The following is an 18,789-nucleotide window of genomic DNA, read 5'->3' as shown; positions in this document are numbered from 1 at the left end:
TAGGCACCCTAAAACTCATAAACTCTGGAGGGTAATTTTCTCTATACTCTTCTTATTAACTTGACCAAATAACCCAGCCCACGATGGATGTGCCGTGCCTAAATGGACCACAACACACTTTGGGTGATCCATACTAAAAATTCCTAAAAGTGGCAGGAAAAAGAAGAGAGTAAACTTGTAAGACCATACACGTCAATGTCAATATCTAATATTATAAATTTCAAACTAAATATTATATTCTATATATTTTGTACTCCAATATACAGTAGTGTGGTTTTAATTGCTACTTAAATATTTACTCCTCAATGAACATTATTATTTTAACTATAAAATATTAAGTTGTAATAAATTTGATGGTTAACAAAAAAGTAATTAATGAGATTGGATAACATTATCACCACAGAAGCGTAAAAACTCATCCATGTATAATGCTATTATCTACTTTTGTCATAGTTATTAAGTCTTTGAAACTTATAAAGGAAAATATATAAGATTATAATCTTAAAATAAAAAGAAAAATACATCAACCAATAATAAAGAAATATCAAATTTTATCATATGTCATGGTTGGCTGCTAATTTGACTGGTGTATGAAATATGTCAATTTAGCGCCCCCCCCCCCCCCCAAAAAAAAAAAAAAAAAAAAAAAAACTGAATTTAAAGTAATTTTTTCCTATTTAATTATTACTAAATTTTAATATTGACACAATAATTGACTCTGCATTGGAGATACTCTAACAAGCACTGCTACAAACTTTATGAATAAAAAAATATGTTACGTACATTACTCATTAAGAACATGTTGGAGATGAAAAACAATGACTATAACCTTTATTATATCGATCTATACATAAAAGAATAGGATATTTAGAGTCTGAAGTGTAAGAAATTGAGGTCTAGGATGTTTAGACTCTGAAGTGTAAGAAATTGAGGTCTATTTCTTCTTGAAGCCTACGTTGTGGAGGGAACTTGGGCAGAAGATGAGCAATGTCCTTGGCAGTCTCCAAGAACATTGCAAACTTGTTGACCATTATTCCATTGTGTTTAGTCTCTGCATTGTTGCTTTGTTTGAACACTTCATTTTCTGTCTTCATTGCTTTTACATTATTATTGGAATTATTCTTCTTGACAAGGCATAAAAGTGCCTTCTTTCTGGCAGTCCAGCCACCTGTTCTCAAGCTGAAGTCATACAGAGTGAGGAATCTCTGTCCATAGGTAGCTATGAATTCCAATGCAGCCAAAATGAACTCGAATTCATCGTTGGCCATGTAGTAGGGAAAACTTATCCTTGTCCATCCAGGTTTTACTCCCAGAAAGCCCTATCCATAAAAAATAAAAAATAAAAATATTACGGAGTGCCCAAAACAATGAATGACACCAAAATTTTCAAGAAGACACCCTTGTACACGTATCGCAGTCCGAAATTTCAATCTTTTTCTATAAATGAGATCATGTAACATGTACGAGGGTGTAATTACCATTCAAAATTGAATAGTCATCTCAATTTGGGGCACTTTATAATACAACATACGTTATTAAATTGAAGAAATAATTTTTACGAATTAAAAGTTTAGACGATAAGTTGTTAATTGTAAATAGTTTAGGGAACAAACGCGCCAAATGCCGAAAAAAATATTTAAATTTGCTTTTATATTTCTTTATGAGATTTAAGAGTATTGATAAAATAATAAAAAAAAAAAAAACCATTCACCTTTTTAATTGCAGATCTGTAGGCATGTGAATGAGGCTCATCAACTTTGAGCAGGGCATGACCATATGGTCCGGCACAGGCGCACCCACCTCTAGCCTGGATGCCAAACAGGTCATTGAGCAAGGCTGCAACAAAAGGTCCATGAAGAGGCTTATCTCTGCTGTTGCCAGTCTCTCTCCACATGTATAGCCCTTCTTCCTCATTCTCATTATTTGTTCTATAATTGTCATCACAACAATTTTTTAGATCTCTTGAGTAGGAATTTGATGTGGAATAAATGAGGAACGACAAAATTGCTTGTCGTTTAGCACTTGTATTTCCTAAAACTTGTATGCTCTTGTTTGGGAGAAGCCTTTTTATTGCCTTTTGTATGTAGATATTTTCTTGTCTTTCTATCACCTCATAGCCCACGTATTCTTTGACCCAAAAAGCCAATGCTGCTCTTATTGTCTGGATTATTTGAGGGGTGCCAGCATTTTCCCTCTCTTCAATGTCCTCATAATACAATGTATCCTGCATCCATGAAATAGTAAATTTAAGAACTTTTAATTTAAATCTTGAAATTCTGTCGTAGGATATAATTATAGGTAAAGTCTTAAATCTGACACCCTGACCAGTCAGACGTAACTTTTATCATATGTACGTGTAACATTGTTGATTCTTACATGTCATTTTTTTTTCATATACTCATGTAATTGGAGTTATTTTGTGGTTTGAATTACTTTCCTTTTTATAAATTAAAAACTGTAGAGAAAACAAATGTGATATTACCAATAAATTAATGAGGGGAAAACATGGATAATTATTCTCAAAATAGGAGGGCTTTAATTGTTTCTTTTTTACCTTTTCACTGAAGCCATTTACATAAGCAACAGTTCCACCTCCACAGGTTGATGGGGCAGAGGATCTCAACCGGTAAAGAGCCTTGCTCATCAAAACTATGCCTGGGGTTCCAGGACCCCCAAGAAACTTGTGTGGACTGAGAAAAACAGCATCATAGCCGTCCATCTTTCCTGATCTCATGTCAATCTCCAAGTAAGGACCACTGATAGTACAGACAACGAAAATTCAATGTCATTTAGGAAATAAAAATATAAACACCTAAATAATCAAGAACAAATGCATGACATAACCAACTCAGCAAATCCATGAGGGAAACTTCCAATATGTTTTAGTGAAATGTTGCGTTTTATATTATATTTTCAGGAATGCTTTATTCTGCCACAATTTTTAAAAACTCAAGGGTAAAATGTAACATTTGGATAAAATATGAGAGAAGATAATGAATATAAATGGTGGTTTTCTATTTATATGTAGGTGCCCATAATTATCTATCACTAGATGGGACAGCTATATATATATATATATATATAACAGCATGTTTGCAATTTTCATTTCCTCTAAATGTACGTATAACTTGAGCAAATATATATCTTAAGCCCTACCATGCTGCAAAGTCAAAACAGGCAAAACCTCCATATTGGTGGAGAAGTTGTGCTATTGCTTTAGTATCTGAGTTGATCCCAGTCACATTACTGGAAGCAGAGAAAGAGCCCAAAATAGGCCTATGTGCATACTTGTAAGATTCCAGCTTTAGCCTTAAAGCTTCCATATCCAATAACCCATTTTCATCTAAACCAATCTCAACTACTTCAGCCAAGCTTTGCCTCCATGAAAGAAGGTTTGAATGGTGTTCAAAAGGCCCGACGAAAACGACCCATTTTTCTTCATTGCTTAGGATCTTCATCGCCCTCTCTCTTAAGATAGATGGTACGGCAATTCCCATCACCTCTTGCAGCCTCTTTATGGCTGCAGTTGTGCCCGAGCCGCAGAAGAAGAGGGCATCGTCTTGTCCACCTCCTAAGCATTTCTTTATGTAGTCGGCTGCTTCATGCACCATTTTTGTCGTTCGATGCCCTACGTGACTGTCGCACGTGTGCGTATTTCCTGCATTTTTAACATGAGGAAAAAATTATGTTTTGTTTTTCCCCCTTGGAGGAGAATTCCGCGTTTATAGGGTATTGAACAATACCCACCAGTAAAACATAATTTTTAACCGTCAGAGCATTACATTATATTAAAAAAAAAAAAAAGTAAAATAGTTTAACTGACGAATATAGCTATATGAGCACTCTTTGTTTTACTAGTAGGGTAGGTTATGAAACATTGGCCTTTTTATAAAAACAGAGTTGAAATGATGTTGGCAGCATCTGTCCTCTTGTATATAATATATATATATATATATATATATACATATTTTTGGTCCATTATTTTATGCTTAGAATTATGTCTTTAGGTCAATTTGGTCAACTACGTATATAGCAAGTATAAGGAATATATATCTATGGTCAGCTTAGTTCGTGCAAGTTAAACAAATCATTTCATTTAAATCTCAAATTCTCTATGTTACTCAAATGTTGCTCTACTTAAGCATTCAATATTATGGAGTTTGAGTCGAATTCTTCCAAACTTATTCCAACATGATAATAATGAAATATGATAATAAATTGCTATATATATATATATATATATATATATAAGGACAGATGATGATTTAATATTTTAACTTGGTAATTTTAACAAGTTGACAACACGATCACCACTTGCTTTTAAAATATATATAGCTGTACTCTTGCCTCATTAAAACAACCACTGTTACTCAAAAACGGTAATATCTACCTTTTTGAACGTGTCTAATTATAAATAATATTGGTCGGGTTTGAAATTAATTTTGTTTTTATTTTTCATGTTTTTTGAGAAAGAAAAAATGAAAACGTTTTCAAAACGGTGTTTGGCACAATAAAGACAAAAACGGAAATGATAACGATTTTTTAATTTAGTGTAAAATGAAAGAGAAAGATAGACATTAATGGGTTTTTTACACTGAAAATAATCTCTTGATAAAACTACCAAACGCATTTTTAAAAATGATTTCTGTCTGAGATTGAAAACGTTTTCATTTTCATTTTCATACAAAAAAATAAAATCATTTTAGAACGAGTTCCAAACGCGCCCAATAACACTTATCTTGTGGTCCAAACATGGCGTCTCCAAAATGTAATCTTCCAACTCATACCCTTTTTTTTCTTTTTTTGGTATATATATGAAATGATGACAATGCATTAAATGATGAAAATAAAGCATTAAATAACACAATAATTAATTACACGTACCATAGAAAGGAAGAACATTGTCGATGATGAAGTTCTCAATATAGAGAAGGGACCGGCCAGAAGCGGTGTGATCAGCATAAGTGAGTCTTCGCTTTCCGAAGGGAGAGTCATATTCAACGTTCCCACCAATGATTTGAGAGCGAAGCCAAGACAATCTCACCTGATCTTCACAACTTTTCGGGACGTCCATTTCAAGCGATCTGAAGGAATCTGAACGGTTGCAAAGGCCATTCGAGTTATACGATGATTGCGAATAATTAGAAGAAGAGCTTGATGTTTTGGAGGATATTTGTCTAACTTTGTAATTGATCCTCACATGATTAGTAGTGGTACTAGTTATTTTGCTTGTGATCTTTGGAGCATTTTTAGTACTCGTACTAATTATACTAGAACTATGATCAGATCTTGTTATTGGTTGCTCCAACTCCAGTTCCATTTTGTTACTTCCCTGCTGTGAGTTGAACAACGTCAGAGGGACAGAAATGGTGAGAATATTATTGGGGTACTGGAATTTGTTGAGTTATTCAAAGAGTAGGAATCAAGAATATTGCAGAAGGAAGACAGAGAAGAAACGAAAAGACGATGGGGAAAGAAATAATGAAAAATAATAGGTAATTTAAAGGGGTCAGAAGACAGGATAGGGCATGCATTCAATGGGCTAAATTCATATATAAGTGGGCGTCTTAGATCAGCTGCCAATGTTATTGAAAACCTTTCAACAATTCTACCCAAAAAAAAAAAAAACATTATTATTATTATTATTATTATTATTTTTTGTGAGAACTAAAGAAAACGTTATTAAATACGTTATATTAAATAGCTGTATAATTTTGGTAGGCAGGACTTATCTGAGGCCGTGAGCATGGTAAGACATATTTTCTTCCGGTCCACAATTAATATTGCATCTAAAACGTGTGGTTGGATTTATACAATAATAAGAACGTGTACGTATAATGTGTGTACATATATATATATATATATACACTCGCACATATAATTATATGTTACGAAGCAGTATATTTATAACCATAAAATACTACATAAAAAAGGGAAAAAAACGACAAAGAATATTGATCAATAAAATATTAAATAACACGGTAATGTTGTTAGTGCGTTTTTAGTCTTGAGTTTCCCCTTTTCTCAATGAAATTATTTTAGGTAATCTTGATAAATACTCGTTAAAAGTGTATGAGTCAAAATTTTTATTCTTTATTTTTAATTCATAATTTTTTTAATCCAATAATTACACTAATAAAAATATATTTATCAATAATAATAAATAAAGATCCGAACTCATACACTCTTAAGAGTAAATTCTATAATTTTCTCAATAAACTTCACACCTTTAGAGACGGGCCTTAATTTTATGCACAAATTAAATGACAATTATGTTATAGGGCATAAAAAAGATATTTTTCAATTCATAATTTAAAGTGTTAGATTACACTACAATTGTGTTAAATTTAAAAAAGTTTATTAACTTAAAAGAAAATCGAACGATTGAGAACTGTGCACCTATCACATTTCTTTTTCTTATCCTATCTAAAAAAAAAAAAAAATTCTAAATTTTACAATGTGGTCAGTACTCTATTGTAAATTAGTATGAACATTCCGGGACCATAGTAAATTATTTTACAATGGTCTAAGAATGAACAAGATTTTCAAACCATAGACGTGCTGGCAATAGTATTGTATGTTTTATCTCTACCTTATTCTTTACGAAATAGATTGCAATCTCCTAACTATGTCATGAGAGCGTTTTATACACGTCTAGTTGTTGGGACCCCCAGCAACTTAGATTTTGTGGATGGAATATTTGAAAACCATAGGCTTTAGAGGGGGGGAAAAAAAAAATCCAAGAAAGAGCAAAAAGCAGAGACCGACAAAATTGGTAGCTTATAGTGGCATTGGGCGTGGGCCTAACTAGTTTGATAGATGAAAAATATGGTGTTTGAATCCTAGAGGGAGAGTGCTTCTAGGTATAATCTAACGGTGATTACACCTCACGCTTTTATAAAGTGAAAAGTCAAATTCCCTCTTTTATTAAAAAATTATTTTTTAGCTTACATTTTAATATTCAATCATTAACTCGTTAAGGTCTGTTTAATTCGCTTCGTTGATTCGAGTTGAGATGTAATTTTATGTGAAAATTTTTTACTGTAATAAAAAAGTTAGATGTGACTATTTTTGAAAGTTTTTTACTGTAACAAAACTTAAATTCTACTCAAATCGGTGAAATGAACAATATCTAATTTTTATTGAGTTAGTTAGGGGTGTTCGCCGTCGTTTTGAGTGGTTTTTTTTTAGAGTCTACCAACCAAACCAAAAATAATTTTTTCTTTGAGGCAATTTGGACGGTTTGATAATTTTGATAAAAACCAAATTAAACCAAATCACTCATAAGCAGTTTGAGCTTAAGGCTAAAAAGGTTTTCAGTAATTCATAAAAATTATAAAATCATTAATCCATGAAAATAAAAATAAGATTCAAGTTTACAATATAATTTAAAAATAGCAAAGGTCTAAAAGTTCACCTTTCAAACCAACAAAAATATGATAGGGTGTATTTATAAGTTTAGAACTTTTATTATGACCAATAAAAACTAAAATAAATAGAAAATATTTTTAAAAATAAAAATTATATATGTATATTTTTAAGTGAATTATTAGGCTGTTTGAGCTGTTTAAGGAGTCCAAACCACAGTCCACAAACTACACCATCTAAAAAAATTAGATTAAAAAAGTGACCAAATTGTCTAATAATTTAAAAATAATTAACGATTTAGTTCGGTTTGATTTAGATTAAACTGTTTTTGCCATTTGACAGTTTTTTTAAACAGCCCTAGAGTTAGGTTAATGCTGATATTTTTGGGTATGTGAGTGTCTACAATAAGTTCCAAGTAAAAAAATAAAATAAAAATAAATAAAAAAAGCGGTGGATTTTGATAGGTCAGGATATGGTCTAATTAATCCGTGTAATTACTACCAATGTTTTTTACCAAAGTTTCAAAAGCGTGGGAGGACAGAACCAGGAAAGCTCAAAAAGATTCAATTAGCTAGGTTGTCACCTTTAGTGGATTTCCCGTTGAGAGATTGTGAACATCTTGAGCCAGAACGAAAATCAATAAATAAATTGGGTAATTGGTTTGCACCAACTTTTATTTAATAGTTTCTTCTTTGTGGGAACATAGAGGGTTTTCTTTGTGCGGATAAAGTATAATTTTTAGAAAAAATAATGTATTGTCAAGCAATTGTGACATTAAAAAATTATTACAAAATATACCATGCATATTGCATATCCATATATCAGATGCAATGTTCTCCACTGGGTTTCTTAGTACGTCTACTTTCTTATTCCTAGTTTCTTATATGACTAAAAATGACCAACATGGTATTAAAAATAAAAATAAAAATAAGATAATGATCACACACTTAAAAAAAATAACAGCGTGTAAATTTTGAATAAGAAGACGATGATTCATATTAATTGTGGCTAATAATTAATCATCAGATAATCAAGGCGATAAATAAGAAATGATAAACAATTTGTAACATCCTAGGTATAGATTAGAAGATTGTTTTAAAACAATATGTAGAATACTTTTGTTAGTTAATTAATCATTCAATTCTCTCAAGTTCCTATTTATTAATCAGTGTTGGAGGTGCATAGGTCTCAGCACGAGGATGCAGCCATGCTGCTTGTATCCGAGAGTAGGTTATGAACGATGCTCGTAGGCGTGGATTGGGATACATGTGTGCAAGAAAGAATTCATAGGCCTGCAAGATGGCTTGATTGTGAGGAAGGTTGGCCTTGACTCGAGGAGTATTTGCGCCATATGGCCGTGAAAATTAGTATCAGAGTCTCATCCCAGATCCAAGGTAGAAGAATGTTGACATTTTCTCCTTAAACGACTATATTTTGGTTATTGCTTACACTTTTATCGGCACAAACTTAACTCCGGTGACTCATGTGACCTCCAGACAAACTTCAGAAGTCGGCAGCCTAACAAAAGCCGGACCACAGACCCCAAAACCTTCTTTGTCTATTTGCTTTCATACCCTCTCTAACTTTCTCTGTCTACAAGTCGGGTTTTTTTACACAAATTTTTTTTAAGAATCTATAAGAGAAACTCTCTAATAATAATCAAAATAGGAAGTTGATGATATTAGCTGGTCTAAAAAAAATAAAAATAAAAATAAAAAAGTGATAACGACTACACGTAATGATTTATGAGCCAAAAACGCAGAATTTATTATTTTATAGCGTGTGTTTTTTAACACGTCAACCGTGATGGGCCCACGGAAACTTCTTCATATTCATCAGCCAGCTTAGAATCTCTGTACCAGAATTTGAGATTATTATTACTATGGCTCCAATGTAACAATAACTTGCTGATAAGTAAAAAAAAAAAAAAAAAAAAAAAAAAAAAAAAAAAAAAAGTAATAGTAAAACCAATCACTTTGTACAAACAAAACAAAACAAAACGAAAATTCTGGTTTGCTCTTAAAGAATGCTTGCGTTGAATCCCAAAAGGTCTCTCTTCCTCAGCTGTTGTTCCTTACTCCCCCAACTGGCCTGCCTTTGTCTAGCTATCATCATTGGTAAAAAGACCCACCAACCTGTTTCTTCTTCCTCAAAAAGAAAAGCCCAGAATATATATATTTATATATATATAGCTTTTTTCTTTCTCTTTCCTTTTTGGTGGGTTTTTTATTTTCCTTTTCTGTATTTTTTTGGCTGGCGTTGAAGGCCTTGAATCTTGATGATTCTCGGGGGTGCCAACTCTCTCTTCTCAATTTGCAGGGATGCAGCTGGAGTCGCCGGTGTGGTGCTCTTCTCTCTGTCTCTCTCTACGTATTCTTGGTTTTTTTTTTTTTTTTTTTTTTTTTTTTTTAAATGATGTTAATGGTTGAACTCTTGTTAAATTGTGCACAAAATTGAGAACCCATGTTGTCATTTTTAGAATTGGGAATGGCCATTTGGTCATTGCCAACAGAAACCTATTTTGATTCTTGTTCTATCTGCTTCAGTTTTTGTTTCTTTTTTTTCCCCTGATGAATACTTAGACTTCATTTTGGGTAGGAAGAAAGCTTTTGTTGAAAGCTGAACAAGGAGGTTCTTGAGACACAAGAAATATATATCGTTGGCAGTGCCTGCAGTAATTTCCTCGGAGTTGTTGCTTGCCTTTGATTTGTGTTAACGCAGTTCTGGTTGCTAGAATTTTCTTGTTTTGCTTTTCTTTGCAAATAAGGGGTAGGATGGTTCAAAATTTACTGGGGAAAAAAAAAAAGCTAAGGCTTTTTCAACCCCAATTTACTGAGGAATTTCAGTGTCAGAAATGAGGCAGCCTTTACTTAAGTCGTTTGAGGTAACTTAATGCTTCTGAATGCAAATATTAACTGATTTTACATCAACACAAGAGGATTATAAAAAAGCCTTTTGAACCAAATCTTAGGGGCTTTGGGGTGAAATGAAAGGAGTGGATTTTTAGCATGCTGTTAAAGCATTCGACAATTGAAAGCAAGGATGCTTTCATAATGAGTTTAGCTGAAATCTTTGAAGCATTTTTTTTTTTTTTTTTCACTTCATGGATATAAGCTGTGTCTGAATTAGCATAACCAGAGTTCTTATGTTAGACTTCTAATATTAATTTTGCGTCGCTTGCATGGTTTCACATGCACTGTTGGGCAAATTGTGCTTACAAACTGCTTTGACTTTGTTAATAAGTTTCAGAATGAATCAGAAGTTGAGATGCAGGGTTAAAATGTCAAGTATTGAAGACAATATTCTTACGTTTTTATGAAAGACAACTGGATTGATGTGCTCTAACGGTAGTCTTTGTCTTTCTTGCAGGGAACCTCTTTGCTTTCGGGCTGTTTGTGTCACCTGTGTAAGTTTTACCCTATGTAAGCTAATTTCTTTAGTAGGACTTGTAACATTAGAAAGCAAGAGAACAATGAGGGAATTGAATTTAATCTCCTCACTGGTCTATGTATTCTTTTCTTTCGACTTCCAGACCCACATTTAGGAGAATTGTCAGAAACCGTTCAACAGAGCAATTCTCAGGGATACCATACATTTATGCCCTATTGAACTGCCTGGTCACTTTGTGGTATGGAACGCCTCTCATATCTCCGGACAATGTATTGATTATGACGGTCAATTCAGTCGGTGCACTTTTCCAATCAGTCTACATAATCCTCTTCATAGTTTACTCTGATAAGCCAACAAAGGTTGAATACTTCTTATAGTAGACTTTGAGGTTTCTAAAACACTTATATGTTTTTTCTTTAATGTTTTCTTGTTGAATACTTCTTATAGTAGACTTTGAGGTTTCTAAAATACTTATATGTTTTTTCTTTAATGTTTTCTTTTAAATATTGATGGCAGGTGCGTGCACTTGTATTACTGCTGGCAGTTTTTAGCATATTTGGAGTAGTAGTGGGTGGGAGCTTGCAAATAATTGATCCTCTGATTCGGCGGAACGTAGTTGGATTGATGAGTTCTGTTTGTCTCGTATCAATGTTCGCTTCTCCATTGTTTATAATTGTGAGTTTACCCCAAAATCGTTTAGTTCATTTCTGCTAATGGGCATTCTATATCTTAAAATGCTAATTTGTTTGTATATTACTTAAAACATTTTTCCTCAGAATTTGGTGATCCAGACAAAGAGTGTTGAATATATGCCATTTTATATTTCCCTTTCCACCTTCCTAATGAGCACCTCTTTCTTTCTTTATGGAATCTTGAATTATGATGCCTTCATCTATGTAAGTTTCCTTCAGCACATCAACATTTAGTGCTTTCATTTATTTAACTTTCCCATGTGTCTAATTGATCTTTTTGTTTAATTTTTAGGTTCCAAATGGGATAGGAACAATTTTGGGGATTGTACAATTGGCGTTGTACTTTTACTATAAGAATTCAGCCGCAGAAGACTCTAAAGAACCATTGATAATTTCCTATGAATAAGTACATCTTCCAACAAGGTAAAGTCAACTAAGCAAGTGAAAAACTCTGTTTTGTTGATGAATTGTTTTGGGGACAATTCTTCATTGTTACCCTGGCTATATCTAGGACTGAATTTATAGTTAGTTCTTTCATGAGCCCGATTCGCGGAATGCAATTTAAATAGGTGGCAATGACCCTTCTGTTCCATGCATTGTTCCATTCTCTTCATCAATTAGTGATTTTTTATTTGCATTTCCCAATTCATATGTGCCAAAATTGTTTTCAATCGTATGCAAAAGAAAGATAAATGTTATTTTGCTCATGTATGATTACTCATAAACGTGAAAAATATGTCCCGAAAATTCATGTTCTTGAACTTTCAAGCCGCTTCGTGATTCTTATTTTGCTTCCTTGCCCTATTTGTTTGCAATGTGCCCGCATCTACACAACTTCAGTACTAACATGTCCTATCCTACAATCTCTTTGACCAACGGAAAAACATGAAATATGAATTCCGCATTGTAATACTTGTGAGCAATGTGTTGGAGCAAACAAAAACGAAAGGCAACAAAATTGCAGAAGATTCAGAAAACATGAAGAATACACGGACAAAACAAGCAATTTTCTTGCCTTTCATTTTGGTTTGCTCGAAGCTCTCATTTTTCTCTGTTTTCTTCTGACTAAGAAACGTAGAATCCCAGAAAATGTGTTTGGTTTTTGCAGTCTAATTATCATTCTGACTCAAAGTTAGCACACAGATTGACCTTGAAAGTGAACTACAATAAGTCGTGTGTATGCCATATTTATTTTTGTTCTTCACGTTTTTTCATATTGCTATGGGATAGTCGGCATTTATGGGCCATTTCCAAGCATAATAAAAAAAAAATGTCTGTCAAATAAGGTTGAAACTTTGTCAAAAGATGAGCAGCTTCCTTTGAAAACGAATTAACCTGATAAGCAACCACTTTTAATAGGGAGGCAAAATTCCTTTGGAAAAAAAGAAAAATAACGTCAATGGAAGAGTCAAGTGTCCGTGTTTTCTCTTCAGTTATGTTACACTCTCTGTGAGATCATGTGGGCAACAGTTCTATATCTTCCTAGCAAGTAGCAATCGTACTTGATTTATTTTTTACGTATGTTTACATTTTCCCAGTAAAATAGACATGATTTATTATGCTTTTTTGCTTAATTTTTGGCGAGGGAATGGTTGTGGTGTCCTTTAGTAATAGGTTATAGGTTGTTAATAATAATAATAATAATAATAATAATAATATTATTATTATTATTATTATTATACGTATTTCATGAATAATACTAAGTTCCATTATTTTCTTTTGTGTCAATACAACATCACATTATTCTAAAAACCAAAACCAATGTTATTCTGGGTTTTTTTTGTTTTATTTTAATGCTATGAAAAAAAAAAAAATTTAACCGTTAGTATAAAAGAGTGTAGTTCTTCCTCTATCTTTTATGCCAATTTATTTTCAACTAAAATATTTTATGCGGGAAGTTGGAGGAAGAAAATCTTTTATGAGCAAATAGCACTAATTAAGTGGGGTCATTAGCATAAAATCTCTCTTTATGTAATCAAGTATGCCCTTTTGTGGAACTTGGTAAGGTCACTTGGTATCCTGGAAAATCACAATCTGAGATTTCTGATTGTGGAATTCTGGCAGCCTATTGTGTTGGCCGGCTCCACTCCACACCACAATGAGAAAAAGAACAAACTAAAGCCCCTTCTAATAATTTTTCATTTCTATTCAGGTCAGTTCTTTTCGAAATGAAAAAATGATAATAATAATAATAATAATAATAATAAATAAATAAATAAATTGGCCATCCATACTACTTTACTTTCTAGGTCGTCTCTTTAGTTAAAGTACTCCTGCCTGGTTAGTTAAAAGAAAAAGAATAATGCTAAGGAATACTAACTTAAATCTCAATTTTTTTATACAAACTGATGTGATATGTGAGTTGTTACTTTTATATTAGTGGTTGTTTAAACATTATCACATCAATTAATGAAAGAGTTGCATCTACTAATAAAAAAACACATGTCATATCAAATGGTACACAAAAATTAAGATTTAAGTTGGTGTCCCTAACATTGCTCTAGTTAAAATACCTCTTTTTATGTACTCGTAAAGTTCATTCATATTTTTCATATGAAGGAATAAGACAAAAAAAAAACTATAAAACTCTACATTGGCTAAAATGAGACGGAGTTCTATATTAAGAGTGAATTATTAGGGATTTGTTTGTTTCATATACTCAAACTCAAATCATTGATTCTGTTATAATGTTGTCCTCTTACGAAAAATTTAAATTTCAAACGTCAAAATTAAGAATCATAATTTGAGTATACATTTTAAACGATCTGTAGAAATCTCATGTGTATTTATCTTTATGGAATTTTCTCCCGTGTGATCCCTTTTTGGCACTACCATGGTTTATGTTAAAAGGAGTTTGACTCCGCTTTGATTGACTCTGAGTAGATGCTCTAGACCTTGTCGTGGTAGGAGTTGATGCTTCTTCAGCCAAAAAAAAAAAAAAACAGAGAAGTTGTTGTTGAACTTCATCTTAGTTCTTAATTAATACTCTTTTAATTAATATAATTATTTATTTAAAAAATTATTAATTAAGAGTAAGAAATAAAAATTTAAATTCATACACTTTAAATATATTTGTCTCCTATCTCAAGAAATATATTTGGGATTAGAGACTAAAAAACAAATCTGGATTTTTTATTTAGAGGTCCGCAAAAGAATGGCAGGAGATGGGAGAGAAATTTGCTAGAGTATCTACCCAACAAAGTGGAATTGACAAAATAATTTTTTTTTTATTTTTTATTCTTTATAAAAGTGACGTAATTGAAAATCTTTTGAAAGAAATTTCACTAATAAAAGTTTCTTATTAAGAGTCATTTTTACATAGAGCTCAGTCGTCACTTATGACATCCGGCATGTGAAGGACAGTTGCCCTCCGTAAGGTATTTGGTGGGACCTTTGGTGGTCTGAGTATTTTGAGTTGTGGTTGAGTGAGTTCAGTAATTTTGTCGGTGGAACAACGTGCTCACAGCGCTGCTCGGCAGGTTTGGACTACGGGATAGCCCAGATGAACAACTGATGTTCTGGAGGCGGAGAAGGTTCCATTGATTTCTGAGATATCAAGGCTCTTAGATTGAGGATGCTCGTTGTTTTTTTTTTTTTTTTTTTTTTTTTTTTTTTTTTTGGCTTAAGAAAGCTCATTGATGTTTTGGAAAATTTTATTTTGATACTTGTATTGTATCAAAATATGAATTTAATATCTTGTTTTTTTTATAATTTTATGCGGATATTTTAATGTTTTAAAAAACTCTTTATTAGTACACTAGACTTTTTTGGGGACATAATGACATTTCTACTCTTATACTTAATTTGTCCAGATTATTTTTTTACCAATCATTAAAATATTTTTAAAAACATAAAATAAAATAAAAAAACTAACATCTCTAAAATATCTCTCTCTTTCTTGACACTATACAATAATAATAATAATAATAATAAAACAACAACAGAATCCGAAAATCAGATTCAGCTTCTTCTACCAAAAATCCACAGTTTGCTTTGGTTGTTTTTGGCTCTTCGTGAGCGTTGCTGTTTTGTGTTGTTGGTTCTTGGTTTTGAATGCTTATTCACCACACACACACACACACACACACACACACACACACAAAAATCCACAATCAGAATCAAAGTTAACAAACAATCAAATTTTAAAACTCTTAATGTTTCATCGACCAACAAAATTCCAAACCAATATATACTCTTCATTTTGCATCTAATTATCAAGAAGAGAGAGAGAACACGGGTTTGCAGATCTAGGTACTTTCTTTCCCAGTTGGCGCTGCCGTCAGTCTCAGAGCTTGGTGAACCTGCGCCCGAGACCCAATGCTCGAGATCTTCGACTGCCTCTGGTCGTTGTCGCCAATGATTGATCAGAGCGCGTCGGAGAGGTGATGATTAGACAAAGTCATGTGCAGATCATAAACTACTGTTTGATTCTTAGGTCGAACAGAAATTCAAATTTTCTTAGGAGAAAACACAATTGCAAAAAAGTTTGATTTATGGTTAAGATTACTCGAGGTATCACATTAAGTTTAGTTGGCCTGTTTCATGTCCACTACAATGGACGTGGTGATTTAGGGGCAACCTAGCCATAGTATTCGTTGTTAGTTATTTATCTCCCGTCGATCCCTTAGACGGGTTTCACCTAACTAGGGCATAATCAATAATCATGAAACAAAAACATATGGTCCTTCAGACGTGACAACTATAAATCATGTGTGCATTAATGTTATTTGGGATTTTAATGCAGAAGAAAATTTGGTCCACATTCCACGACTGAAACTCCCCCACAAACATTTGCTTAATTCTCACAAACTAGTCACTAGAAAGAAGAAAAAAAAATACTCCTCAATCACAGCAAATCTCTCAGAGTTTTCCTTACAACATTAGTGGCTGTACTTTTTTCCTGCATGGCAAACGAAAGTAATGCTTGGAGTTATAAACTTGATTAATTAGAAAAAGTCTTGACAAAAAAGAATAAATTTTCAGGAGGAACTAAAACTGTCCGATTCCCATTTGAGGCATCTGATTTAGATCTGAATTTATTTGCGTTACAAGATCTGCACTAAGCTCTTGTTTATCTCTAAATTAGTCTAACCTGTACATGCACGTACAAAAGTAAGACTAGAAAAGAAAAATCAACTTATTTATAATAGTTCACTTCATGAGAAAGATTTTAAGAATTGTGTATCACTATGGAAGAGTAAAAAATATATATTATAGTATATAGTTTTACTACCATGTACATAGAAGAATATGCCAAATCTGAGTCTCTCAAATGGCAAAATTAAGTATAGATAGACTGACATACAGTATATAGGTAGGTGAAAACTTTTAACTACAATTGTTGCATCATGCAACACTTAACATCACGTAACATCTTTCAGCATTTAAATTCATTAACAAATACTAATATTATCCTTTTTCATTAAAAAAAAGAAAAAAAAAATACTGAATGATGTTGTTATTATTATTATTGTTGTTGTTTTTATTATTATTTTTGGCAAAAAAAGATACAGAGTGATATTATTAAGCACTATATGGTGCTAATTAAACCCTTGCATTCATAGACCAAATAAATCATAATTTTGCTTTAGATATACTAGCAATTTAATCCAGGTATAGTGTTAGATATTGACTCGTGTATGATGTATATTTACCTACCTTTTTTGTTACATAGCTCAACCAGTATTTTGAGCTAAGGTCCATAAAATGATTAGCATAACTTGAATATAGTTCTTCTTCCTAACGTAAATACAAAAGAACGTACTAGTCAGAAGAAAAAATAAAGTACCTGGTTTGTAGTAATTTTGTGTGAACTTCCTTTGCGAGCAACATCACACAGGAGGTGTCCATTCTCATCATAAAGAATAAGTCCACTAAACCTAGGAAGCTCACACTTCTCCCCCATGAGTATCGGCCGCTGCCACACAGGCGATTCCGAGTCATAATCATCAAAGTCCGGCCTTATCATCATCTCCTTCTCCATCAGCAATGGCAATGGCGTCTCTCTGCTCCATGAGCTCCCTGCACTAGTACTCATCATCGCGCTGCTCTCCCCAGGCCGCCACTTGCTCGCTCGGCTCCACCGCAGCGAGCTCATCAGCACCCTCTTTATCGCCACCCACCCGCATGCTGGATCTTCTGGCGGTGGCCAATCCTCCCCACTGTCAATAATCAGATGTTGCTTCCTTGGCGGCGTAGTTTTCCGCGACTTTAGACGTCGTAGAAGCATTGCCGTCATTGCAACACAGAGACCAAGGACGCCGGAGGCGGAGAAGAGGAGGAGGAGTAATGCTTGTTTGGTTGAGAGCTTCCATTTGTCTTCTAAACTCCATACAGCTTCCATGTCATTAGCTTGAAGCTATTTTCTTGTTAGTAGGAGGAAAATTTGAGAAGCTGTTGATAAGGAATATATATAAAACTGTGGGCTGATGGGAATTATTGGGTGTTGACATTCACGTGAGGCCCACCGCCTAATTGGGTTTAGGCCCATTAATTGGTGGCTTATTTATGCTTTTAGCCGTTGGGAAAATTCTCACCGATTAAAGCTAATAAAGACTTCTCACGGGGTTCCCATGCTCGCTATTAAACGCCAAAAGGAGTAATAAGTTCAGAAATCAGAGATTTCACTTCACACTTGTTATTCAACTGGAAGATGTCATTGATTGAACGGAAAAAGAATATATATATATATATATGAGGTTGGCTATAGTCCTACGAAAATATAATTCCACCAATTCCATAAGAGTGTTTGAACCATTGACATTTTGTTTGTTACATTATTTAAATTAGATCCAACGGTGAGCATTCAATAAAGGCATTAAAGGCCATTGTTTTAGTCTCTAAGGGTGCGTTACGTTAAAGTATGAGAATAGGAACGGTAATGGTGATATAATAGAATAGAAAAGTAATGCCTTTATTTGGTTATGAATTTTAAAAGCCGGTGGAATGAAGTATAATTATTGTTACTTTGACAAAATTACCCCTCTTCTCAGCACCATGTTTGTTCATCAAAAATCTCAGCCAAATAAATAAAAACAAATTGATGCCTACCAGAGAAAACCCATCGGACTAGCACCAAAAAGACCCTTCAGACATGGAAGCATGTCAGAGAAGGTGAGAGTAGCAGGAACGAGGAAGGCAGCGAAAGTGCTCAACGATTGAGATAGAAAGTCTAAGATGAGCACCTATGTTTGTCAGAGAACATTGGATCTGGAGAGGAGTGACGGATCTAGTGAGGAGAGTGGCACTCAGGCGACAAATTGATGAGGCAAGCAGCCGATTTCGGCAAGTAGAGCGGCGGAGTTGCACTTTGGGTCTCTTTTTTTTTTAAATCTTTTTC

General features: G+C 33.3%; 3 protein-coding genes across 12 annotated transcripts; 1 reads left to right on the top strand and 2 right to left on the bottom strand.

Annotated features, from left to right (window-relative positions):
• Window positions 1-808: 808 nt before the first annotated feature.
• LOC21400501 lies at window positions 809-5,320 on the bottom strand. The gene is made up of 5 exons (XM_010095144.2): window positions 4,885-5,320; window positions 3,157-3,658; window positions 2,555-2,756; window positions 1,712-2,224; window positions 809-1,319 (listed from the first exon to the last, which is right to left on the bottom strand). Exons 1-5 carry the CDS (start codon window positions 5,318-5,320, stop codon window positions 906-908), a joined length of 2,067 nt encoding a protein of 688 aa, XP_010093446.1. The 3' UTR covers window positions 809-905.
• Window positions 5,321-9,337: 4,017 nt separating this feature from the next.
• Window positions 9,338-17,354, top strand: LOC21400500 (bidirectional sugar transporter SWEET2). 10 transcript variants are annotated; one of them, XM_024163705.1, is made up of 8 exons: window positions 9,338-9,485; window positions 9,688-9,726; window positions 10,738-10,774; window positions 10,901-11,117; window positions 11,275-11,433; window positions 11,535-11,654; window positions 11,743-11,873; window positions 17,290-17,354. In XM_024163705.1, exons 1-7 carry the CDS (start codon window positions 9,395-9,397, stop codon window positions 11,854-11,856), a joined length of 777 nt encoding a protein of 258 aa, XP_024019473.1. In that variant the 5' UTR covers window positions 9,338-9,394; the 3' UTR covers window positions 11,857-11,873; window positions 17,290-17,354. The 10 variants fall into 10 exon arrangements, with proteins under 10 accessions (XP_024019473.1, XP_024019474.1, XP_024019472.1 ...); XM_024163706.1 differs by lacking the exon at window positions 17,290-17,354 and adding an exon at window positions 14,930-15,045; XM_024163704.1 differs by lacking the exon at window positions 17,290-17,354 and adding an exon at window positions 14,773-14,909.
• LOC21400499 lies at window positions 16,058-18,113 on the bottom strand. Its single transcript, XM_024163714.1, has 2 exons — window positions 17,239-18,113; window positions 16,058-16,350 (listed from the first exon to the last, which is right to left on the bottom strand). The coding sequence occupies exons 1-2, from the start codon at window positions 17,791-17,793 to the stop codon at window positions 16,297-16,299; spliced, it is 609 nt and encodes a 202-aa protein (XP_024019482.1). The 5' UTR covers window positions 17,794-18,113; the 3' UTR covers window positions 16,058-16,296.
• Window positions 18,114-18,789: the final 676 nt, after the last annotated feature.

Source organism: Morus notabilis, unplaced genomic scaffold, assembly GCF_000414095.1.
Source record: "Morus notabilis unplaced genomic scaffold, ASM41409v2 Scaffold243, whole genome shotgun sequence".
NCBI lineage: Eukaryota > Viridiplantae > Streptophyta > Magnoliopsida > Rosales > Moraceae > Morus > Morus notabilis.
This window is presented reverse-complemented; position numbering and strand designations above follow the sequence as displayed.